The 26,562-nt window shown below is 50.5% G+C and overlaps 1 protein-coding gene across 7 annotated transcripts in view; it reads left to right on the plus strand.

The window, feature by feature from the left end:
- The window catches only part of CHST3 (carbohydrate sulfotransferase 3), a 38,097-nt gene extending 13,403 nt beyond the window's left edge, over window positions 1-24,694 (plus strand). Inside the window, exons 2-6 of one of the 7 annotated variants that reach the window (XM_061161748.1) lie at window positions 4,892-5,045; window positions 5,326-5,606; window positions 6,172-6,494; window positions 16,461-16,682; window positions 18,233-24,694. In XM_061161748.1, the coding sequence (XP_061017731.1) occupies window positions 16,543-16,682; window positions 18,233-19,532 (1,440 nt within the window). In that variant the 5' untranslated portion in view covers window positions 4,892-5,045; window positions 5,326-5,606; window positions 6,172-6,494; window positions 16,461-16,542 and the 3' untranslated portion in view covers window positions 19,533-24,694. The remainder of the gene's footprint in view (window positions 1-4,891; window positions 5,046-5,325; window positions 5,607-6,171; window positions 6,495-16,460; window positions 16,683-18,232) is intronic. The other 6 variants (XM_061161749.1, XM_061161752.1, XM_061161747.1 and 3 more) reach the window with 6 other exon arrangements.
- The last annotated feature ends 1,868 nt before the right edge of the window (window positions 24,695-26,562 follow it).

Here is a 26,562-nt window from a genome sequence, read left to right on the forward strand (position 1 = left end):
GGTTGTTAAGTATATCGGTTGTTTACCCTCCTGACCATGTGGCTGGCTGGAAGCCCCAGCTGACTGTACAGCCTAGCCCCAGTTCAATTATGGTTTCTACTGAATGTATATCACTTTCACACCATCTTAAAAGTCAACCATCTTTAGTCCGGGACTATCTGTAGTACATTCTGGCTCGAGAACAATAGCTTTCGATCTTTTTGGACCAAAACCTCAGACAGAGACACATACACATCACTGAAACAAAAGTCTTATGAAACCCATGCATATCCTTATTACAGATCCTTAATACACTCTGATATTTTCTGTCTCTATGGTTCTGTTCTTTAAAAAAAAAAAAACAACCTTGTCCAACCTACCAAACTGACTCCACAACCTGAACTTTGAAATGTATGGCTCTATAACTGTGATTTTCAAATTTGAGCGTGCATCAGAATCACCTGCAGAGCTTGTTTAAAAAGAGTGCTCTGCCCACCCCTGAGAGATTCTGATTGAGATAGTTTGGGCTGGGAATGGGGGCGGCAAGAATGTGCATTTCTGTCAAGTTCTCAGGTGCTGCTGCTGATCCAGGGCCCCCTCTTTGAGATCCCACCTTCCTAGAATATGTTTTAAAGCAATGTATTCCCTAGGCAGAAACTATCAGAGAATTTGCTATATTCAGCAGATGAGAATTGCTGGTGCCTAGCCCAAGAACTGTAGGTCTCTGGCATTTTTGAGGATACTGATCAGGCACTATCTTGGGGATCTTAAACACCATCCTCCTGAAATCCACCCTCCTGAATATAGAAAAGGTCTGCTAAGCAAAAGGACGTTTATACCCAACCCTGGTTGAATTGCCTGCCTCTTAATCCCAAGCCCACAGAACATAAAACCCTCCCAGCCCTTTTGAAAACACTGTTCTATAGGCAATGAAAGGCACCATTTACCGTGTGGATTTCACTTTTCTGTTTTTGGAAAGGGAAGGAGGTAGGTCAAGTGTGACCACCCCACAGAGAAAGCTGTCCCGCGGCTCTCATTGGGGTCTGGTGGGTTTCATTGTCCCTGCACCCCCAGCTTTAATGGAAAACTCTTCCTGGCCTGAGTGGCTGCATCAGCGCCCAGACTTTCCAGCTTGCTGACTTACGAGGCTGGCCTATGTTCCAAGCTGCCTCTGCTCCTCCAACCAGGGGGCTCAGCCCCCACCCGGAATCCTCCCCCACTCCCTTCATAGCCTTGGGGCCCCTCCCCAGCCCCACAGTCCTCCAGAAGCCAGCCCTCAGCTGGGAGCAGCTTCGTGAGGGAGAGAAGTGTTAAATGGGCACAGAGCCCCCTCTGTTCCATTAACAATGGCCCGTTGATGACTGGATTCTGCCTGGTTGGGCCCCTTGACTGGACTTCGAAGAGGAGGAGAGACTCCAGCCCGCTAGGCAGCTACTTCTGGGTGTGAGGTTGATTCAGAGGCTGAGGCCTCTGTCTGCCCACAGAACCTCATTCTTCAGGCCCTGTGATGCAGCAGTGAGAAACCCTCTCACCCCTCCCATGCCATCCCAGGGATAGCTCGGGGCCCCGGGAGTGATTCACTTCAGTCTAATTCAACAAATGTCTATTGAACAGCTCCTGGGCACTGAGGCTCGGAGCTAAGTAGCTGTGGGAATAAGAATAACTGCTGACATGAATTCAGTGCTTACTATAATCAGCCCCACTCTGGCTGCCCAACAGAGTCACAAGGGAGCTTATAAAAATTCCAATGCATAGACACTTTCCCCAACCCCAAGTTTTCAGGAGTGAACCCCAGCACTATTTTGTAAAAGCTAAGTGCTTCTCGTGCCCAGCTGACATTAAACATCACCAGTCTTCTATTGGCTAATCACCGTGCTGAGCATTTACCTTGGAGCGTCCCGTTTCACGTAGCACGTGTTTGTGGGAAGCTGAATAATGTGCCCCCCACTCAAGATCGCCACATATGAATCCCCACATCTGTGGACATGTTATTCCACATAGTAAAAGGAACTTTACAGTGTGATTAAGGATTTTGAGATAAGAAGATTATCCTGGATTATCCAAGTGGGCCCAGTAGAATCAGCAGGGTCTTTATAAGAGGGAGATTTGACTATAGAAGAGGAGGCCTGAGTAATGCATTAAGAAAAGCTCAACCAGTCACTGCTGGCTTTGAAGATAGAAGAAGGGGCCCACAGGCCATGGAAAACAGGCAGCCACGAGAAGTGGGAAAAGGCAAGGAAGAAGGTCTCCCCAAGACTCCAGAAGAAACACAGGCCTATTGATTTTAGGCCAGTGAAACTGGATCTTAGACTTGACATTCAGAACTGCAAGATAATAAATATGTGTTGTTTTAAGCTATGAAGTTTGTGATAAGGTATTAATACAGGAATATTACTAACCATATTTTATAGACAAGGCACAGAAATGTGAGGCACTCACTTGGGGTCACACAGGCAGAGCTGGAAGAACTCAGGTGCATCTGCTAGCGTGGGCCAGGTTATCTCCAGGCGGAACCGTGTGAAGAGCTTGAACTTGATTCTGAAGGAATGGTGCCCACAAGGTGCCATCCTCTTCTTCCTTCTGCATTGCATGATGCTGCCTCAGACTTTCAAGCCCACTCAGTCTCCAGAGTCTGGCCCTCCTGTAGCAGCCCAGCTGCGGTGCAGAACTACAGGGCTGGGGCCAGGAGCAGCATTCTGCTCACTGTCACCTGCAGCCAGTGACGGTTGCTTGTCTGGGGTGGCCACTAAGCTCCCATTTCATGGGAGGCCAGCAGTGGCCAAGTGCCTCCAAAGCACATTTCTTCCAAGACCCTCCAGCAGCCTTGTGTGGGCCTTGTGTGGGCCATGTGCGTCTTAGAGAAGGAGTGTGAGACATAAAGAGGTCCAGGAGTTGTTCAGAGTTGCACAAGTTGGTATAGATCCTGGAAGACCAGTTCCTGGCCAGGACTCTGATCTGCCCACTGCCATACACCTCCTGCCTTTTGGCTAAATCTGCCCGCTCAGTACTAAAGCACAGTGGTTGAGTCCATGGACTACGGAGACAGACTTCCTGGGTTCAAATCCCAGCTTTACCTTACAACTGAGTGCAAGCTGAGTGCTTTAATGGAGGGGGCGGGGCTGTGACTGTTATCTATGAAGGCACTGGGGTACCTCCTTCACAGGATGGTTCTGAGGACTAAATTTATACATGTGTGTGAAGTGCTTGGGACGGGAGCTGGTTCATTAGCAGTATTAACTTCTGTTATGATTCAGCTCCCCTAGGGCAGAGACTGTCTTCCTCCCCTCTATTCCCACTGCCTCTTGCCACTCTTGGCCCAAAGCAAGTACTCAGGAAATGAATTTACTGGTTGACTATCAGCATTTATCAGCCAGAGGCTCCCTAGGGACTTTCCCAAATGTATTCACTTTTCAAACGTTCCACCTTAGTTACTCAAACCCTTCTCCTCCTCCTTCTTGCTTGCGAGCTGCAGAATTGCCATGCTTCCTGAAGCTTGCCCTGCCCCGTGGTAGGCCCCCGTGAACAGTTCAAAGATAACCCAGGAGTTGCCAGGTATCACCAACCCTTGAGTGACAGTGTTGCACAGTTCACGTACTGCCCAGACCTTCTCACTTCAGGACGGTGCCTGGCCCTCCTACTCAGGCCTCCCTGGGACCTCTGAGCCCTCAGCAGCCCAGTTTGAGCACCTCATCCACACCAGCTCTTCCTGCTGATGGGCGCTCAGATGTCTTGTCATCCCCTCCAGAGTCCTGTCCCCCTCTTTCTTTTTTCCCTACTTTGAGGATGGGCTTCCTCATTGTTTTACTGCCTTGAAGAGCCCCCAAGGTTGTCCCTGCACATGAACAGACCCCAGGAGAGTAGCCAGTTCCTGGTATTCAAAAAAGCCAAACTTGGAGTTTCAGATTGGACTCAACTCCTATGCTGCTGCTGCCCCAGGAAATGCATTTCTGCTCATTCTTATCTCTCACCTCTTGCTGCATTTTACAAACATCTCTTTAAAACCTGCTTACTGTCATGGAGGCTAGTTTTCTTTTTTTCTATTTAATTACACTTTTGTTTCAAGATAATTACAGACACACATGCAGTTTTAAGAAATAATACAGAGATCCCTTGAACCCATTACCTGGTTTCCCCCAATGGTGAAAAACTACTGCAATATCACAACCAGAATATTGATACAGCCAAAGTTCAGAACATTTCCAACACCACAAGGACCCCTCATGGTGCTGTATTATAGTTATGCCCACTTCCTTTCCACCCCACCCCTTCTTTAACTCCTAACAATAGCAATCTGATCTTCTCTCTTATAATGTTGTCATTTCAAGAATGTTATATAAATGAAATCATGCAATATGTCACCTCTTAAAACTGGCTTTGTTCACTCAATACTCCCCAAATTCATTTAAGTTGTTGTGCCATTTTACGGCTGAGCAGTGTGCCGTGGTATTGGGTGGCTGGTTTTAAACAGAACACTCAAACACTAACCTAGAAGCTTCCCAAGCACTGTATCCTGAGTAAAACAAGAATACTGGCATGCTCAGCCAGTGTCGAGCCCCGGGCAGCAACTCCCCTGCCAGTCTGGCCTTGCAGCTGAGCTAGTGTGCACACAGGCAATGGCTCCGCTGAGATGCCCTGAGATGGTGCTCTCTAAGAGGAAGCTGGGTGCTCTAAGGCATGGCTCTCAATCTTCTACCACCTAGGAAGCTTTAAACAACTGATGCCCAGACCAACTCAATTGTAATCTCTAGAGGTGGGACCCAGGCCTCAGTAATTTCTGAAACTCCAGATAACTCTCACTTGCTGTCAGGGCCAAAAGGCAGTGCTCAAGCAGATTCAGCAAATGCATAGCAGCATGCTACCCCTCTAGACACGGCAGATATCACCAAGCAGTCACCGTACTCTCTTCCTGCAGAGATCGACCTTTTCAAACACGGTGCTCCAGGCAGTGACTTCCAGTTGATCGACTTGGCCCAGGAATTGCAACTGACTTGCCCTCCCAGCTGAGAAGCCTGAAACTGGCAACTGTCCTGTCCAGGTGTGTCTAGGCCTGGGGCCTGATGCATTAGGTAAGCGTCCCTCCAAATCATGCTGCAAAGGAGGGGCTTGGCCGGTAGTAACAGCAGCCGCAAAGCCAGAGCTGGCCAGGGTTTTCTGGGCTGGTTCTGTAGGGAAAGGCGAAGTGAATCAGCCAGTGTCCATCCCCTGCAGCAGCCTACAGCCCAGCTGGGGGAGAGATGTACATGCAGAGGGTGAACCAGCAGTGCAATCAGCATAGACAGGCTCAGGCTCACACTGGTGCAAGCCTGTAGTAACAACCAGCCTGTGTGCTGTCCTCTCTATTTTCAGAGCCTCACACCAGCTTAGCTGATGTTCATGACAACCCTGTGGGGATGACCCAGGCTCAGAGTGATTAAATACCTTGCCTAAAATTACCAGAGAATAAATGGGAGAGCTTAAATAAATGGAAAAGGAAATGGCAACCCACTGCAGTATTCTTGCCTGGAGAATCCCATGGACAGAGGAGCCTGGCAGGCTGCAGTCCATGGGGTCGCAAGAGTTGGATACGACATAGCGAATAAATCAGCGTCAAGTGGGAGAGCTGGCACTCAACCCAAGTCTGATTGCAAGTATGGGGCCTGTGTTTAGTCCTCGGAGCAGTTGGCTGTATCAATAGCCTGGACCTCTCTCCCCACCCTCAGACTCCGTCTCTCCTTTCCGGGAGGGGCTGGACACAGATGGGCTCCTTGGCAGCCACGGAGCAGCCCAGACAATAGCAGTAGTCAATGTGGGCTAAGACCCCGGGGCTGCCCTCTCTCCTGCCCCTTCTTCCCTACAGAGCTGGTGCTGGGAGGGCAGGCAGAACTCCCTAGTGAAAAAGAGAAGAGGCTGGGTTTCTGGGGGTTTTCTTTGTTGTTGTTTTTGCTAGAAATAAAATCCCTTCCTGCTGTTAACACCAAGGGGCTTGGAGGAAACTGTGGGACTGAGGACTACCCTGGAGGATCCAAATTCTGTGTCCTCTGCATCAAAGACAGTAGAATTGGGAGGGAAACCGGGGAGCAAAAGAAATTCTCCTCTCCACCTGTCCCTTCTCCAGGTGCAGAAAGGTTCGAAGTCTCCTTAGGAAGGTCACTCAGTGGGAGAAAGCAGGAAGGGGATCCTGGGCCTAGGTACTGAGAGTTTTTTCTCTTCCAGTCATCTCAGAAATCCTGTCATGGTGGCTCGGCAGTACAAAAAGGCTAATTTTGTACTTGCATCACATCTGATGGAGGCAAGCAACAGCTCAGGATCTGGGCTGCTTCCACCTTGCAGTAAGCCAGTTGGAACATGTGGCCTCCAGTCTTGCCATAGCAAGAGAAGACAGGACCCGGGGGGTGTCTGGGATCATTTTAAGGACCAGGACTTCAAGTGACTGACATCACTTTAACCTATCTGCATCCCCACAGGACAAAACCTGGTCACTGGCCCAACCTAAATGCAAGAGGGGCTGGGGAAGGTGAAGAGCATGTGGGTACCTGGTGAGTACCAAGTCTCTGCCAGTTGTTTGCCCAGAATTTCACCGACACAGAATATTAAAGAACATTTTGTTCTTCTGTCGAATATGGGGGGAAAACCGGGACCACGCCCCATTTTGATTTGCCCTTACATGCTTTCTATAGGCAACTGGCCACAACCTTTTGCTGCTGTAATGCCCATGGCAGATTATGTTCACACTCAAGGCACACTCCAGTGGACTTGCCCAAGTTTTCCCAAAACCCAAGAAACATTTTGTAGGAAAGCCCTAAGACTTTTAAAGTTTTGGCTCTCATTCATAAAAACATATAAAGGTATGTGAGTAAGAATATAAAATTAGCCGTGTGAAGATCTCTGCCAGCCGTGGTGTGGGAGGGATTGGCAGCAGTTCTGTGCAGTGTCCTAGGCTCTCTGTAACTCTGCCTTCACTCTCCTTCATTTAAGCACAAGCCAAGCTAGGGAAGAAGGTGGAATTACAAGAACCTTGTATCCACTGCAGTTCTTTTCAAAAGTACTCACCCCCCGCAGCCAAATTTGATGTTTTAACTATTCTTAGTGACCTCACCATTAATTGTAATATGTGCTGTTTTGTTCAGTAAAGGGTTTTATTGTTACTGTTGTTTAGTTGCTGTGTCATCTCTCACTCTTTGTAACCCCATCGACTCAGTTGCCCACCAGGCTCCTCTGTCCATTGGATTTCCCAGGCAAGAATTCTGCAGCGGGTTGCCACTTCCTTCTCCAGGGGATCTTCCCAACCCAGGGATCTAACCTGCGTCTCCTGCATTGGTGGGTGGATTCTTTACCACTGAGCCACCAGGGAAGCCCGAAAGGGTTTTATGTGCTAAATCAAAGGTTTGGAGGATAGATCTACAAGGCATGTTTAGATGGAAGAGACTTGCAATTTGGCTGGCATTAGGGGGAGTGATGCCAGATGGCAGAATGGCAAACCAGAGGGTGGTGAGGAACTGTGTTTGGTAGCCAGGAAGGATCCAATAAAGCTGGAAAGGCAAGCTGATTTTATCTCACATGCCAGCTCTAATGGATTGGCACTGCACTGAGAAGGCGTATGAGGCTGCATCTAGTTTCAGCTGAAAAGAAGACAATGATTGATCAGTGATGTCTGCCCAGGCATAGGACTGCGGAGTGGAATGTTCACTGTTTATTTGACAACCCTGTGCTGGAGGTTCTTGACGGGCTAAGCTATGAGAGTCAGGGTGATAAAGTTGGGCAGGGCCATCACTAACCTGGGAGACAGGAGACTTTGTAGTGGTTCAAGTATCATCAGTATCCAGTTATGCCTTCGTGAAGCACTTCCCTTCTCTGAGCCTGAATGGCTACAGATGAAAAATGAGGAAGGGTAGATAAGAAAATCTCCAAGCCCTTTCCGGTTCTGACATTCTGCATTTTTAGGGCAAAAGCCATGTTTCTCATGATTGGTGGGGTAGTGTACAGGACAGATTTCCCTTGGACCTTTCCAAAAGAAATACCCTCTCAGACTTGCACGGCTGAAGGCAAGTACAACGAGAGCTGCAAAGCCAAGCTGCTTTGTATAAGGCTCTGGCCTGAGTCGCTGCCGACAGCATGATTTGTCCTGGGGGCAGAATCCACTGGCATTCACCTTGACCCCAGCCTGACGGCTCTGAGGCCTGCTGCCTCTGCTTGCGGCAGCCAGAGTGGAGCCGGCTCCTCCACGGGGGTCCCCGGGACCCCTGAGCCACACTCTCATCAGCACACTCAGAGCTTCCTGGCCAGGCGGGTGTGTGGAATTTGTGAGCAGCGCTGACCTACAGGGAAGCTGGGGAGTGAGCATCCTTCAGGGTTCTGCCTGCTGTCTTTCTGGGTCTCTCTCCAGCCTCTCTGCTGCCTCGGGGCTGACCACAGTACCTGGGACAGGGAGAGTCAGCACGTTTATCCCCAGATGAGACTGACAGTGAGGATAAGATGCCCAGGGCCAAATGCTGTCCATAAATGAGCGGATATTGGCTCTGCCTGAGGGACACTTCCAGCTGTGGTCAGGTCATCACTGTCCTTCACCCTGGTGTTTGTAGGGGACTGAGACCCCACCGCACTGCAAACAATCTAGTACTCACCACCAATCACAAGCCACAGAATCTGCTGCATCTGTAAAGACAGGGTGAGTGGTTCCTAAGTAGGACCATTTATCGTGACTTGGGCTTGGGTTAGGCACTGCACTAGCATCTTCTCATTGGATTCCTCATGACCACTGAGTGTACAATAGATGCTATAAGTGTCCCATTGACAAATAATGAAACCGTTCGAGTTTAAGTTCCTTTCCTAAGGTCACAGGGCATCAAGGTCAACATGTAAAAGCAGAGATGTCAAAAGAAGCCACAGTTGTGGAGAGAGTCCCTGTATGATTTGTTCAGGCTTTTCCAGACTGTCTTGTCTGTTTGTGTCTCTCTCTCTTTCTGTGTGTGTGTGTGTGTGTGTGTGTGTGTGTGTGTGTGTGTGTGTGTAAAATCAATAGCATATTAATCATCTCCTATGTGTCCAATATTCCACTAGGGGGAAGAAAAACCACAAGAAACCACAGCCAACTCTTAGAGACAGTTATGAATCCATTCATTCACCTCACGAACATTAATTGTGCCCTGCCACATGCCAGTGGGCACAGCAAAATACAGGACTGCTGTCCAAGGAATGAACAAGGGATCCTCCTGGAGTCCTCTGTTGCCCTCCTTCCCCTGCCTGTTGTTTATGAATTCACTTTTTTTCCCCCCTGTGGAAAACAGACATACCATAAAATGTATGATTTCCATGGCATTAAGTGCACTCACGTTGTTGTGCGGCCTTCACCACAATCTATCTCCAGAACTTTTTCATTTTCCCAAACTGACGCTGCGTCCTCATTGAACGCTAACTCGCAGGGTCAGGCAACCGCCTTTCTACCTTCCTTCTCTCTGATTTGGCTCCTCTGGTACCTCACGTGCATGCGTGTGTGCTAAAGTTGCTTCAGTCGTGTCTGGCTCTTTGTGACCCTATGGACCATAGCCTGCCAGGCTCCTCTGTCCGTGAGATTAGGCGTAAATACTGGAGTGGGTTGCCATGCTCTTCTCCAGGGGATCTTCCCAATCCGGAGATCAAACCTGCGTCTCTTACATCTCCTTCATTGGCAGGCGGGTTCTTTACCACTAGAATCAAATGAGATGTGTCCTTTCATGGCTGGCTTATTTCTCCTCATAAGCACACTGTCCTTAAGACTCATGTACGCTGTGCATGTCACAGGCACCACACTGACTTCCTTAAGGTCCCATGTGTCTGTCCCTCCTCTCCTCCACACTCTCCCCACTTGCTCAGACCACCTCCTCTTTCCTGGACCAGCACAAAAGGGACAGCCTGGTCTCCCAGCCTCCAGTCCTTCCTTCTTCCAGTGCATTTCCCACACCATTTCCAAAGTAATTTCACATTTCTCTTTTTAAGCTCCAGATTAGATTTTTAAATTTTTTAATTAAAGTGGTATATGTATGGTTGTCAAAAAGTCAAATACAAAAAGATAGAAAAGGAAGAATCATCATTCAATATTCCATCTCTGCAGCTGTGCATCAGCATTTTTAACCCCTGCATGGCTTGCTTTCACTGGGCCAGTGCACTGCCTCAGCCAGCCCCGTCTGTTGAGACACTCAAGGCGCTTCTCACACGTTGGACTCCCAAGGCTGGGTGCACATTCTTGGCCATGAGTCTTGGCTCACGTCGAGGTCAGTTCCAAACAAACCAACTGACTCTTCACCTGGCTTCCCGGCTGCACAGCTCTGGGCATCCTGGACACCAGCCTCTGCTGCAGCCCCTGACTGGGCAAGGGCTAGAAAGCCCAGAGCAGTGGCTTGGCGCTGACCTGGCCCAGGGCCCAGCCTGAGAGGCATGGGAAGCACCTTGGCTGATAGGGGGGTGGGGACTATTCTCTGGGGCCCTGTATCCATGCAGCTGTCAGCGTTTTGCACAAAATGTGTTTCTCACACAGCTGAGCAGGCCCTGATGAAGTGACCGTGTCAAATGAGGGTAGAGAGCACCCTCCCCCACATCCTCACACAGGAAAACAGGGCTGAGGGGCCACGGGGGTCTGTCCCTGCCAGAGATGGCTCCCTGAGAGTCTGTGGCAACCCCCACCCCCACACCACGCTGGCCCTCAGCCCTCTGGTCCATCCCGTGGCTCTGGCCCACAGCTTCTCATAAGCTCTTAGATGTCCACTGCTACTCAGATGATGCACACCTCCAACTTGGGAGCATCTACTCTGGCTCTGTCTTGGCTGAGGCTGGACATGTGCCCATACGGAAGTTTCAGATGGTTTGTTTTTAGGAGAGGAAGCTAGAGTCCCAGAACATGAGGGGTTTGAGGAGGAATGACAGCCCCGGGCTGTGCGGGGCGCATCCCTCAGCCAGGCCCCCATCTACTTCCTTGTTCTCTCATGCCTTCTTCTCTTCCTTCCATCCCTGGTTCACGTAATGGCACTTGGGCGTTTACTCTCCTGTCAGACACTAAGCTGGACAGCCCAGGCCATCTCTGGACATCCCTACATGAAACAGAACCTCGTCTGGACAGGCCACTGGATGGACTCCTGCATCCTCCAAGCAGAGATCGCCTCTGAGCATGCGTGCTCCTTCTCCTGGTCCTGCCCCCTGCCTCCACTCAACGGGGATCTAGAGGCCACTCACGGAAACCCTCCCAAGGTCTCCCCTCCTAGGTGTCTGGGGACCTGGCATGGTCAGGGTACCTCCTGGCCCCCAGGGCTGCAGCTCATGAGTAGGTTCAGAGTTTCCCCACAATGGGCTTCACTGCTCCTGTCTCTGCCCAGGAGCCTCCTCCATCTCAGCCTCTGGCCTTCCTCGGCCCAGGCAACTCCTCCTGCTGCTGGTCGAAAGGCTGTAAGCAGCGCCTGCCACAGCGGAGGCCCTGATCCCCACTGTGCTCTTGGCCCGGAGTGAGCCAAGCGAGGGGAGTGGAGCTTTGCTGCCTGATGCAATGTCTGGCAGGGCCCATCCCTTATCAGAGCACCATTCACAGCAGAGTCTGGGACCCCACCTCCTCCACAGGAGGCAGCCATCCAAGTATAAAACTGTTCTCTCAGAGGGCCCTTTGCCAGGTCACGAGGGAGGCCTGAGCAGGAAGGCCCCCGAGGGGAGAGCAGGGTAGGGAAGCCAGTGCCTAGAGTGTAGGGCCTCAGATCATCGCCTGCTTTCTTTCCAGGGCTCCCTCACTGAGGCTGCCTGGGCTGCCTCTGCTGTTTTCTGCCCTCCCCGCCCCCACCCCTCCACTGTTACCACGTAGCTGGGGAGACTTAGAACTGAAAGCCACAGGCCGAGGTTCTTTATCCTCAAAAAGGTATCCCAGATTGTCATGACCGTTCGAGACTAATACATGGGAAGCCCACAAAGGTTTGCCCACAGTACACACCTGTAGCACACTCCCGTAGTGTACACATGTAGTAGCCACTCAGTCCCTGTTTGGGGGGCATATACTCTGTGCACAGCCCACTCCAGTATCCTTGCCAGGGAAATCCCCTGGAAAGGGGAGCCTGGCAGTCTACCGTCAGTAGGACACGACTGAGCGGCTAAACGTCAACAGTACTCACTGCGCACCTGCAGCACAGGTCACAGCATGCAGGCATGCTTCACTCAGACAGGGAACAGTGGCTTTTTCTTCTTTCTCTCTGTATTTTCCACCAGCTCAGAATGATTAAGCATCTCACAGTGGGCCAAATGCTTTGGAAAAAGCATTCATCGGTTCCTTCTACAAGCAAGAGGCACCCACTGTGCCTGATGCACACGGAGCAGGGCAGTAGGGATACAAAGAGGGAGCTTACACGCCAGTGGCTGAAACAGGTGGTACCCAAGTACATTTCCATCCAGGAAGGACGTAAAGCAAGGTGCTAAGAGGGGTAGGGAGAAGGGAGACAGCCCACATTAGGCCAGTGGTCAGGGAAGGACTCCAGGGGAGGGGACATCTAGGCTGAGTCCTGAGTTTAACTGGGCCCAGGACAGCTGCCCCGCTCCCCTGCATTCAGGCAAGGCTGAGCCGGCATGTGGCCCTGGCCTTCGTCACCACTGGCTCTGCTGCCCTGGCAACGTGACCTCTGCTGACATCCCAGCAGGGGGATACCACCTTTTCCTTTGGCTATTGTGTTACTGCTGGGTGTTGGGGGGAAGAAAGGTATTGAGTACTCCCCTGGAGATGGCAGCTGCCAAGAAAAGGAAGAGATTTTTCATTGTTCCCATGAGCTGAGCAAGGCGGGCACCGCAGCTCTAGGGAGGGTTTGTCCAGTGTCACAGATAGCACAGGCACACTTCTTGCAAAGGGCCTCCTGCAGGCCACGTTCTACTTGCATGACCCCCATCTCGGCCATTCCCCATGACCCTGTGACCTCCTGGCATCTGTGACCCTCCGCCACCTCCTGGGTTTGGGGAATCTCTAAACTACCCTCCCCTGACTGCCCATTTGCCTGCTGGCCTTCCAAAGCTAACCCTAGGGGCAGCCTGACTGGACCAGGGCTGAGGAGCCAACAGCCTGCCTGGGATTTCATTTGGAGGGAGTTTTCACCCTTGTGTCTTCCTTTTAGGGCAATGTCAGCAAGGTTCTCAGGAACTCTGTATTATTCAGGGGCTAAGGGGGCTGGGATAGCAAGTCAAAAATAGAAACACTTCCTGGAAGGGAAGGGAGGAGAAGGTTCAGGATCTTTGTCATCAACACAGTCAACTTTGTAAACTGTACCAAAGATGTTGGACGCAGAACAGAGGACAACCAACACAAGTCCCTGTGCCCCATGCCTGCCTTCTCTCCATCTCCATGCACCAGACACTGCTCCTCAGAGCAACATTATACAGCAGGAACCACCCTTTTCATGCTACTAGTAAAGAAACTGAGGCCCGGAGAGGTTAAGTCACTTATGCAATGCCACACAGCATGTTAGACAAGCAGGAAGAACAAGAACCCAGGACTTCTGGTCCTAGCTCCTTTGCTTCCCTCACATGATCAGATCCGGGCCCTTTCCACTGAGAGCCTAGAGGGAAGAAAGCCAGTATTTCAATCCTTTGTGCTCTGCAGACTCAGTATCGGGTCTCACCCTCCTAGCAGGACAGGCGGCCTCACACCCCACCACAGGCTAAACTGGGTGAGTGAGGAACACAGCCCTGCCCAGCATTCTGCAAACATATGCTGTCTGCCTGCCAGTCAGCAGCTTCAATGAGCTGACTTACCAGTAACTTGCTGAGCAGTGGGTACATGGCAGGAGCTGTTCTAGATGTCTGTCTGGACTTCAGAGAACTTGTAGTCTAGGAATGAGAGACAGACACACCATCAACTGCAACGTCCAATCACACGTGCTGTGGAGCAGGGGTGTCACTGTGGAACATCAAGAGGCTGGAATGACTTAGACTTGGGAGGGGCAATCAGGCTGTTGCTAGAGGAAACTTGGGCAAATTATTTAATCTCTCTCAACCTGTTTCCTCATCTGTAAAATGGGTCACTACCTAACAGGGCTTTTGTGGGATGAGGAACTACAAATCAAGTCCTTGGCATGCTACTAGGCACAGAGTAGTAGCTTTATAAATTTCAACAAATTTCATCACCTCATATCCTTCTAGTTGGCTCTTTCAACCAGAGTGTAAGTCGCATGAGGGCATGGGTGGGGTCTGCTTGCTCCCTGCTGTGAGATACAGTGCCTAGATTGGCACATAGTAGGTGCTCAGGAGATATTTGTTTAATAAGTGCATGGGAAATGGTCCAGAAGAATTAAGAAGAGGCAAGAATATTCAGTTACCCTTGAACTGGCCTTGCAGCCCTCTTCCCTCCTGGCTCATGTCCACCTACCCATACTCACAGAGCACCCTGGCCTTGCCCACTGCCCCCCCACCACCCTGCCCTGCTCAGCTGAGGCCCTCCACTCTGGCTGCCAGGGTACACATCTGTCTTCTCATAGGCAGAACCCCAGTCTCACTGCTTTCCCCAGAGGGTAGATTTTCTGGTTGTCCCTAAAATCACTTCCATTGTATGATGAAGGTGCAGCCTGGGGACCCTCCTTTCAGCCCTCCCACTCCTCAGCGTCAATATCAGCTTGGAAAAAATTCATCTTTCCCAGAAAGAAGGATGCTCCCAGATGCCCTGCACAAGGTCACAATAACACTTTTCCAAACTTGTAGCTGAATGTCTCCCATGGATAAGAGTCCTTGTGAAGAAATGGAGAGACTTTTGGAAGAGGGGGCTGTGCTGGAATCTGGGGGCTTGGGGTACAGGTATGTGTTTGATGGTGAGGATAAATGAAAGCAATGGTGATTCAGGCTGCACTGGGCAATGGTGTATTTGCTCTGGTTTTTAAAAATATATACAGTTTCAGTTAAGAATCATTTATTCCTTTAACCATTCTGTCATTTAGCAGCCATGCATGAGTGTCTCCTATGTGCTTGGCCCAGTGCTAAGGGATAATGAGGGGCCCAGACAAACTGCCCGCCCTCCACAAAGGGACGGTCAGCACTGAACAAGTCATTTCAAGTGGGTGTGCTTTATGAAAAAGTCTCAGGTTATAATGTGGTGGGGCCAAGGGGGCCCTAACCTATCCAGGAAGAAGCTGCCCCATGAAGCTGAGACCTGAAGGCCGAGGCCATATGAAGGATTTTGCTAGAATTCACATGGTATGGTGGAAAACCTTTAGTTAATTTTAAAACATTTATACACCCACATGGTAAAATTTCTACTAGTGCACAATGTTACACAGTAAATGTTAAGACTCACCTCACCCTTCTCTCCTGACCTACCCATTCCTTTGTTACTGGCCTTGTTGTCTCCCTGCGGTCACAGTCCACTTGTATCTAGCATTTATATTTTTCTCTCCCTTAATTTTTTTTAATACTGCATCAAAGGTTCTCAACCTGGGATGATTTTGCACCACCTACCCCTCCCCACCCCCCACCCCTCCACCCAGAGGACATCTGTCAATGTCTGGAGACATTTCTGATTGTCACAGCTGAGCAGAGGAGACTCTACTGGTACCTAATGCGTAGAGGCCAGGGATGCTGCTAAACATCCTACAATGTATAGGACAGCCCCCACAACAAAGAATTATCTGATCCAAAATGTCAGCAGTGCTGACGTAAAAAAGAACAAAATAATGCCATTGGCAGCAACATGGATGGACTTGGAGATTATCATACCGAGTGAGGTCAGAGAGAATGACAAATATCATCTGATACAGCTTATATGTGCAATCTAAAAAAAATGGTACAAATGAACTTACAAAACACAGAGTCACAGATGAAGAAAACAAATTTATCGTTACCAAGGGTGAGAGGGGGAGGGATAAATTCGGAGACTGGGATTAACATATACACACCACTATCTATAAAACAGATAACTAATAAGGAGATTATATGTAAAAAGAATCTTAAAAAAAAGTGGATATATGTATAAGTGATTCACTTTGCTGTACAGCAGAAATTAACATTGTAAGTCAACTGTACCCCAATAAAAGCTAATTTCAAAAAATGTCAGTAGTGCTAAGAAACCCTATCCTATATGCAGACCATGTCTGCAGCTTGCTTATCTATAACATCTACACATTATATATAACTATATATAGTGGATTATTCACATCAGCAGTAGTAGATCCACCTCATTCTTTGTGGCTGCATAATAATCCACTGTTTGCTTCATCATTTTTTTATTTAGATGCTTGTACTCTTTTTGCTATTACAAACACGTATACTGCAAGGAGTATTCTTTTCGTACTTTTGCCCTTGATTCATGAGGTCAAGGCATAAATTGATGGAAGTGACATGGATGAATCAGAAGGTTCGTTAACATTTTAAATGACCTGATTTCAAGTTTCCGGGGCACAGTCCATTGGGAGAGTGGGTCTGGAGATCTGGCTTCTAAACATGGCTGGGGTCCCCAAAAATCTGGTGGAAAAGCTCCTATTTGTTCTCATCTATAGACAAGGGTGTCCTGACTGCCCATCTCTCCACAGGACCAGGTGTCCCCCACCTGAACGACGAGCCAGGTCCTGAGTGATGCCCCTGAGCTGAGTGCCCACGGCCCCACCCTTCCCCATGGAGAAAGGACTCTCTTTGCCCCAGGACTGCCGACATTTTCTGCACAGCCTGAGAATGAGGAGCAAATATGCCCTTTTCCTGGCTTTTGTGGTGGTGGTTTTTGTCTTCATTGAAAAGGAAAATAAAATCATATCAAGGTGAGGGATGCAAGCACAAGTCTTCCTTATCCAGGTGGGATGGGGCGGGGGGGAGCAGAGATGTGGCTGTAGGGCTCTCTCTGTGGACCAACAAAGGCAGTCCTTCAGCCAGGCATCACCAAGCCCCTCCTGTGCCCAGGCAGGTCATGCCCACGTCCTCATGACCGCACAGCAGTGAGACTTGGGCTCTGGACTCAGGCATCCTGAGTTGGAATCCTGATTCTGGCCCCCTCTTTTTTTTTTTTTTTGGCCACAGCATGCAGCTTTCAGGATCGTAGTTCCCTGACCAGGGATGGAACGCATGCCCCCTGCAGTGGAAGCATGGAGTCCTAACTGCTGGATCACCAGGGAATTCCCATGGTTCTAGCCCTTTCTAGTTGTGACAGCTTAGATAAATTATTTCACTTTTCTGCCTTAAGTTCCTCTTCTAAAATGTAGCTAACGATGCGGCCGGCTTTGTTGTAAAGATTAAATAAGAAAATGTAAAAGCATTTAGCCCAGTGTCTAACACATAGTTGGTATCCTGTGCTTACTGGCCATTGCTATTATTATTAGTTAACTTCCTGGCCTAGGAACTAGGATGCTGCTAAACATCCTACAATGTATAGGACAGCCTATTTCCTCACACGAACAGCATATTTCCTATACTTCCAATATTCCTGTATTTCCAACGTCATGGATGAGGGATTTCCTGGGTGGTCCAGTGATTAAGACTCTGTACTCCCAGTGCAGGGGCTCTGGGGTTCCACTCCTGGTCGGGGAACTAGATCCGTCATGCTGCAACTAAAGATCCACATGCCTCAGCTAAGACCTGGCATAACCAAATAAAGTCATGGATGACTGTGAGGCAGGGTTCTGGGACAGATACTCTGGTCAGCAGGGCTGCCATGTTCAGCTGCCCAGGTTGTGTACTGCTCAACTCCAGGGGTGTGCACTCTCATAGGCTACATGGAGGATGCATAGAGTTGGCAGTGTACCACTGTGTGCAGTGGCCCTGTTAGTGAGCCTGCCATACATAGAAAGATTTATAGACCTTCTCTCCTAGGCACAACCCTTGCACAAAAGCATCAACCAAGATGGGCAGATTAGGAATTCAGCTGTATAGGAGGCATTATGCTGGTGCCCTACCTGGGTTCCTCAGCATGGACTATTCCAGTCTGTGCCTACTGGGTCCTGTTGCAAGCCCCTGCAACTCTCCACCTGCACACTGGCAAGCCAGAAGTCCTGAGGAGTAAATACCTCTGGAAGAATCCCTCAGCCAAGGCCACCTGGGAGTTTCACATCCCCTGGTTGAGGGAATCCTGAGGTGTGTTCTGTCTACACTGCCTCCTGGGGTTCCCCTGGCAGAGCAATTTGGGCCACAGTGATTTTCCTCCTCGTCTCAAGTCCCTACCCATTCCCCCTGTGATCATGTCCCAAATAAACTACTTACACTCAAACCCTTGCCTCAAAGTCAGCTTCTGGGTGGTCATCCTGGGACGCTCCTTAGGGTGCACAGGGGATAGAGTCCCCAGTCAGTCACTGATCATAGTATCCCTTTGCTCTCACAGGGTCTCAGACAAGCTGAAGCAGATCCCCCAATCCCTGGTAGATGCCAATAGCACCGACCCAGCCCTGGTCTTGGCCGAGAACGCATCCCTCCTGTCCCTGAGTGAGCTGGATTCGGCCTTCCTGCAGCTGCAGAGGCGCCTGCGAAACCTCAGCCTGCAGCTGGGCATGGAGCCAGCAGAGGAGGCCGAGGAGGAGCAGAGGCTGGAGGCGGAAGAGGAGTGGGAGCAGCTGGAACCCCGCCCGCCCGCCGAGGCCCCGCCCCGGCGCCACGTGCTCCTCATGGCCACAACTCGCACGGGTTCCTCGTTTGTGGGCGAGTTCTTCAATCAGCAGGGCAATATCTTCTACCTCTTCGAGCCGCTGTGGCACATCGAGCGCACGGTGTCCTTCGAGCAGGGTGGTGCCAACGCCGCGGGCTCGGCCCTGGTCTACCGCGACGTGCTCAAGCAGCTCTTCCTGTGCGACCTCTACATCCTGGAGCACTTCATCATCCCGGCGCCCGAGGACCACCTGACCCAGTTCGTATTCCGCCGGGGCTCCAGTCACTCCCTCTGCGAGGAACCCGTCTGCACACCCCTCGTCAGGAAGGTCTTCGAGAAGTATCCCTGCAAGAACCGCCGCTGTGGCCCCCTCAACATGACGCTGGCCGCTGAAGCCTGCCGCCGCAAGGAGCACATGGCCATCAAGGCCGTCCGCATCAGGCAGCTGGAGTTCCTGCAGCCGCTGGCCGAGGACCCCCGTCTCGACCTGCGCGTCATCCAGCTGGTGCGCGACCCCCGCGCTGTGCTGGCCTCCCGCATGGTGGCCTTCGCGGACAAGTACGAGACCTGGAAGAAGTGGTTGGCCAAGGGACAGGACCAGCTGAGGGAGGAGGAGGTGCTGCGGCTTAAGGGCAACTGTGAGAGCATCCGCCTATCCGCCGAGCTGGGCCTGAGGCAGCCGGCTTGGCTGCGGGGTCGCTACATGCTGGTGCGCTACGAGGACGTGGCCCTCCGGCCGCTACAGAAGGCCCAGGAGATGTATCGCTTTGCAGGCATCCCCCTAACCCCGCAGGTGGAGGACTGGATCCAGAAGAACACCCAGGCGGCGCACGACGGCATCTACTCCACGCAGAAGAACTCCTCGGAACAGTTTGAAAAATGGCGCTTCAGCATGCCCTTCAAGCTGGCGCAGGTGGTGCAGGCCGCCTGCGGCCCTGCCATGCGCCTCTTCGGCTACAAGCCGGTGCAGGATGCCGCCTCTCTTTCCAACCGCTCCGTCAGCCTGCTGGAGGAGCGCGGCACCTTCTGGGTTACGTAGGGGGCCTGGGGTGCCAGCACCCCTGCTGCTGAAAGTCCCGCTCTGCCTGCCTCACCCAGGCCCGCGGGGAGCCTGCGGCGCCGCCGCAGGGCGTGGGCTGGAAGACGCACCGGGCGTAAGCCGCGCCTGCGCTGTAGAAGTAGGCCCCCAGCCAGCTCGCTTCCCCTGCAGCTGTGGGCCCGGGGCTTCCCGCTGAGAACAGGACGGTGGCCGGCCCTTTTGAGGGCTGTCAAACCCAGACCTAAGGGACTGTCGTCTCCTGAGCAGACCCAGGCAGGCCCGGGCCTGTTCACAATTCTTTCTCTCCTCTCCCTCTTTCTCTGTCTCTCTCACATACACACACACACACACACACACACACACACACACACACACACACAGAAACATACATGAAACACACATAGATGGCCTGTAGACCTAGTGGGCAAGGGTCTACAAATATTTAACAATATTTGTAACCCCCGGAAGGGGTTCCGGCATGAACTAATCACAGTCAGACCCCCTGCTTTACTCAGTGTGAACCTTTAAGTTTCTGAATTTTTTCATAATCCAGTGTAGCATCTGAGTGGGTCACTGGGGAGAGGTGAAATCAGCTCTATATAGAGCTACAAAATATACATATAAAGACACATACCTACATTCACACCCCACACACAGAAAAACAGAAATACATGCCCATATACATACAGAAAAACAGCTTTTCTGAGTTATTGGAGGATGAGGGAGGGACTTCCCACGTGGCACTAGTGGTAAAGAACCCACCTACCTTCCCTCTTAGCGCAGTCTGTAAAGAATCTGCCTGCAATGCAGGAGACCTGGCTTCAAATCCTGGGTGGGGAAGATCCCCTGGAGAAGGAAATGGCAATCCACTCCAGTATCCTTGCCTGGAAAATCCCATGGACAGAGGAGCCTGGCGGGCTACAGTCCACAGGGTCGCAAGAGTCAGACACGACTTAGCGACTAAACTGCCACCACCGCCAATGCAGGAGATATAAGAGATTTTGGTTGGATCCCTTGGTCTGGAAGATTCCCCTGGAGGAGGGCATGACAACCCACTCCAGTATTCTTGCCTGGAGAATCCCATGGACAAAGGGGCCTGGCAAGCAAAAGTCCATGGGTTGCAAAGAATCAGACAGGACAAGTGAATTAGCTTGCAGCATGCAGGAGGATGGGGGAGTGGTATATGGTCATGAACCATGACCCTATGCCCCATGTAAGTCTGAGGCTGGATGATGGGTACAGAACTGCTAAGTGCATGGCCTCTGTCCACCTTAGATTCTCATGGCTACTTCGCTCATGTCCTTGCTGCTAATAGGCAGCATGTTTTAAATTGGCGTGTCTGATCCCCATGTGATGGCAGCCTGAAGGCCCCATCCCAGCTCGATTGACTCCCCAAGAGCATGTCCGTGTTTGAAAGCTGCTTCAGGCCTGACTGGCAGGAGCGTTTGTGGTCCCTGGAGACAAAAGGCAGCTCAGGAGTCCTGTCATTTCCAGCCAGGCCTCTGTGGGGCAGGGCCCAAATGGAAGTATAGAGTGCTCTTCGGGGAGAAGTCACATCAGGATAGCCCCTCCCCTGAGAAGACAGTGGACCGAGGTCAGCCACATGGTCGGTTGTCATGGTTCTGTGGTTACTGTCTGGAATTCCTCCTTTAGGGCTCTGGGAAGAGGGTTGCTCAACATGGGATGGTCTGAGTGTTTTAAGTTATTTATGGTTTGGTCTCTTGTGGCTATATTTTCAGGTTTGTTTCTGCAGGAGTGCTGCTTGGAAGCATTGTGGTCTTGAGGGGGGCTGGGAGGATCCGTGGGGAGCACTTTAGATCCTGCTGGAGAGAGAGGATTAGGAGAAGGAAACTTCCTCCAGAAGGATCAGAGCCTTGATGGCCACATGGCAGCCCACAGTGCCCCACGGGCTTTTCTGTTTGAACCCATGTGGAACAGATCTCAGAAATCACCAGTGTTCTTTGCTGAGTGTCCAAAGCAGCATAAATTAGCAGTCCTCGCCCCCTCCTCAAGAAGAGGCCAGATTTGAAAATCTCTCCCAAGCCCTAACATATTTCCTGGGGGGTCAGGGGCCTATGACCAAGCACCAAATGTCCCCAAAGCAGAAGCCTTTCCCCACTCTCACCCCAAACCAGGGAGTAGAACTCAGTACCCCCTGAGAACTTTCAGGAAGCATCAGAAGTTCACTAAGGGCTGTTTCTGATTTCCTGGACAACCTCTGTATCAGATCCGTCCCATTATCAAGCCTGGAGGGCTGAGTTTTGTTTTGAGTATTATGGACAGCAGGGAAATACAAGATCTGAGTCCAGCTGGGGTTGCTATAGGGAAGAGAGGGGCGCATCCTGGTGGAAAGCCAGCCTTTGAAAAGGTGAGGACAGTGGCCATCTTGTGGGATCCGTTACAGTCAGTGCCCTGGGTCTCCATCACCATGGATTCAGCCAATCAAGGAAATCTCTAGGTTTTATAGTCCAAGCATAAACTGTGCAGGGAACTGGCTCTAATTTGGGGCCCAAAGGGACTCTAGCTCTGAAAACTTGATCCTGGGGCAGAGTGGTGCCAGGATGGTTCTGGCAGGCCCAGAAGTGCTGGCCGTTCTTCCCCAGCCCCTGCCCTGCTCCCTCCACTATCCCTTACTTGGGGGTGGTGAGGGGCAGACACCTCTGTCCAGCACCCTTCCTGGGTCCTGGGCTCTCCTAGTGTGGATAGCGGACTTCCTTCCTTCCTTCCTTCCTTCCTTCCTTCCTTCCTTCCTTCCTTCCTTCCTGTGCCTTTGGGGCTAAGGCCTCTACCCCTGAATCGTGAGGACTGTGCGGAGAATGGACCTTTGGGACTTCTCAGGACATTGACAATTTGTACACTGCAGGTTGACTTAATTTATTTATTTTGTGAAAGAGAAGAGACGGAAAAATATTTTATTATTTGCAGGGACTCAAAGCTGTACCCAAATCAAGAAAGACAACAGTAATAGAAGCTATTCACTTCATGTATACAAGGACACTCCAAGACAATTCAAAATACACCAGAGGACAAAGCTGAGAGCATGGGAGTCATGACAGCTGCAGGGTATTTTTTTAGCTTGGGTTTTTTCCAACAGTTGATCTGAAGATACGACAGTAAGACCCTTTCTGCATTATTACCTTTGCCCACGTGTCTGAAATAAGACACAACTCACCTGAGTGTTGCCTGGGGCTCAGCAATGCTCTGGGAACCCTTGGGGTTTTAGGGAGGGCAGGGTGGGATGATTACTGACTTTATACTCCTTGGGACCTGGTTGGAGACCCACATGAGGTGTTACCAGCAGGGAGCTGGGTTAGGGAGAGTGGTCCAGCTGAGAGGCAGTGCCTCGTTTTCCAGCAAGGCCAGCCCTGGTTTGTTTTTCTGTTCCCGCTGTGCTCCCCCCTCACACCAGAGCCTTCCCCTCTGCAACACCCACCTGCCTGGAGACAGGGAGCATTGAGGCCTCACCTCTGCCCACCGCCAGCTACCCCAGAACAAGAGGCTCATTCAGCAAAGAGCGTTTACTCATTTTCTTCTTCTTCATGAAGACCTCTTTAGCCCATTCTATAAAAATAGCTCAGAACATTCCAGGCCTTGGTGAGACAGGGCAGTGTCCAGCACCCTCAAGGCGTCACCCCTGCTGCCCATTCCTGGCTTTTCCTCTGGACCTCATTTATAAATTTTGGAGTGGATTAGGACATGGGGAAAGGTCTATAGGAGCAGGATTTGGGAGGGGGCAGGATTCCTGAGTCCCGTGGAGAGGGAAGATGTGCAGATGTGCAGGGCTCAGTAGCATAGCTCCTGCAAGTTATCACCAAGTTATCACTAAGGTGGAGAGACACGAGTAAATTCTAGCCCTTTGTCTGTTTATGTGATGCACTCACTTGAAAATAAAAACAGAAAAACAAAATGTTTGTCTGCCAGCACCCTCAGCCTGGGAGCTGTGCCAGAGTCTGGTCTGATGGGACAGCTGCTGACCAAACCCTTAAGAGCAAAAGTCCCACCGAACCCATTACAATGACATCTTTCCACCTCTGCTCTCCAAATGAGCTCCAGGGAATCCGTGTCCCAGAAGATGTATGCTTAGCCAATCAGCAGCCGGGAGGTATAAGCATCCAATGCTCTGGTCCTAACCCTGAAGGTCTTTTCCAGCCCTGGGCCTGTGTTAATTGACTGTGGGGCCTGTCCCTTAAGAGGCCCTGGATTATGAAGAAGAGGGGCAGAAGACTGGATGGCTGTGTCCCTGAGGCAAGGAGGGGATGGGGGGAACAGATGCCTGCAGAGGATGCTCCTTTAAATTTGTGTGGACTGATGAGATCCTAGAAGTGGGTCTTGTCAGTCTGCTCACATTTAAAGAAGGCACATCCTCTGAGATCCAAAGTTGATGAGTTTGCCTGGGAAGATTGCTAGGACATGGTCCAGTTAGAAAGGGAGGGAGGAGGCCCAGGGTTTCCTGAATGCAGCCACGTGGCCTTTCAACTACCATGGTTTCAGGAAGAGTGGAAGCTGCTCTTTACCTCAAAAGGATGAAGCAGAATTAGCAACTGCAGATGTCTTAAGAACTTCAAGATCCTAGGGTCTTGTCACTTTTGTCATTCCATACTGTGCATGGGGGACTAATTAGTTATGTGTTTCCAAGATTACATGGTGCCGTCTTCAGGGCCTAGCCCATATTGTGGACCAGGTATTTTATTTGTATTTATTTGTCAAATAAAATGACCTATGTATCTTGCTTCTTCTAACATTGGGCTTGAACAGGGCACCCCCTAAAGTCTCCATTTCATCTGTACTTTCTAGACCAAATCTGCCTGATTCCCCTGCTCCCTCCTGGATCCTGCAAACTCTTTTTGCCAAGACCTTGGCCTTATGTCGTATTTCATGGCCACGTAGTACAGGATACCCCTTTCCTGGCCATAGGTGGCCTGGTATGTACATATGTGTCCACACGTCTGTATGTGTAGCATGTAGCTCAGCCTGCTTGGCCATGTTGCTCCCAGCTCCCTTGCCATCAATGTCCTTGCCATCAATGTTCTTGCCGTGGCTACAATCTCCTGAAAATACAGGGGTTGCCTTCAGAAAGCTGGTGGCTACTGCCAGTCGGGATCTGCTTTGCAGAACAGAATGTGAATTATTTAATTAAAAATGAAAACACGCAACAAGCAGAATCTGAAGTGTGTCTCTGTCATCTTTGTATTTATTCTCAGCAGCAATTAGGTTGTAAAAATTAACAGAAAAACTTATATGTCAATTATATCTCAATAAAGCGGGGTTGGGGGAAATTAAAAAAAAAATTAGCAGCCGTAGGAAAGGGGTAGCTTCCAGCATGAAGCAAGTCACAGAAACTGCTCCCTGTTCCTGAGAGCGGAAAGGCACAAGGAAAGTAGGGATACGTGCAGGGGCTGTGGCGAATGTTCTTTATGTTACCAGAATAGCAGAGCTGGTAATAACAGTTTGGAGTTGGCTGCAAGGACAACGTCTGAGAGAGAAACACCCAGGTATTCTCAAACAGGGACATTAGTTAGAGGCCAGGGGACCTGGTGACAAGTCCCAGCTTGGCCACTTTCTAGTCCTGTGATTTTGGACCCCAGTTGCCTTTACAATGAAAGGTGTAATTAGTAGTTGATAACCATTGTTCCAAAAATACCCCTTTAGGGATGGACTCAAGTCAGCTCTAAGGGCAGGCAGTGCTTTCCCACTTGCAGCAGCTGTGCATTCATTTGGCCTTCAAATAAATTTCAAGAATCACCTGAGATTGCTAGAAACCCTTGCAGCTAAGAAATGCAGTGCAATTACATGCTGTATCAGTCATAGCAACTTAGTGCAAATTAAATTTCCGCACTTTTGTTTCCTAACAGCCACCTGGAGGGAACAGTTGTTTCCCCAGGAAGAAGGGAGAAGGTTCACTTTAGAATCCGAGAAGACAGAGCCTGTGGAGCTTTGTGGGTTTGGGGACACAGGAAAAGCGGGAATAGCAGCAGCCATGAAGAGGCAGAGAACAGCCGAAAACTGGGGACAGTAGTCCCTGGAGTGAGGGGGTGACAGAGTAAAGCATGATATGAAAACAGGAGACCTCTTCCCCCCAAATTCAAACCTGTATCTGTCATTTCACCCAGGCCAAGCTTTGGAAGCTCCAACCACTCTCCTCCCAACCCTTAAAATACAGGAGGCAGCACAATGACACCCCGACCTGGGTAAAATCTTGGCCACCCAGCCCCCAGCCAGGTGCCACTGCTGTTTCCAATCTTCTGGCACTGGATATATTTAGTTTAATTTCTAGGCTGTGTTTCCTACCACAAATGGCCCCCTGGAGAAACAAATTGCCCTAATCATAGAGCTGAGAAGCCTGGAGACCTCCCCAGCCTCCCACTCTCTCAGCCACCAGCCTAGGCCAAGCCTCTTTCCACTCCCAGACCTCTGAGGGCTCCTGTATGTTCCTGTACTACACCCCAAGTTATCCACCCTGGGAAGGAGCCAAACACCCCATGGGGTCGTTGAGACAGCCAGTCAGCTGGCTCCATCCTAGCAGGCAGCTTGATCGCGCGCAGAGAGAGGCCTTGGGCTACGCACTTGCGCACAGAGCCCTGCTGGGTCCTGGAGTCCACAGCAGTGCCCCCAAGTCTTTTTGGAGGACCTGTGGCCACCTAACCTCTTGTAAGGAGGTACAGTTCACATTAGTGTATTAAAGGCTCTGGAAGCCCTGCTTTCCTCTGACTGATCCCATTTACCAGGATTCCCTCAAAACCAATTTTACGGGTGGAATTTTTATCATGTAAACTTTTATTTTTTTTTTTGTCCTGAATAAGATTTTCAAGACTTTGGCATTCTACAGAACAGTTTGTACTTACCAGAAACCTGCAAGGGTAAGTGTTAGGACTAAAAGCCATGGTTAAGCAGACAGTAAGGTGATAGGTGATGTAGCTACCTACTTCAAGGGAGAAAAAGCCCAGGGTTTCAGAGCCCCTTCCCGCTTTCCCATTCTCCTCACTGAGCCGCAGGCCAGGAGCTAGAGTCGGCCTTGGGGGTCACCAGGGGT

This window comes from Dama dama, chromosome 15, assembly GCF_033118175.1.
Source record: "Dama dama isolate Ldn47 chromosome 15, ASM3311817v1, whole genome shotgun sequence".
Lineage (NCBI taxonomy): Eukaryota > Metazoa > Chordata > Mammalia > Artiodactyla > Cervidae > Dama > Dama dama.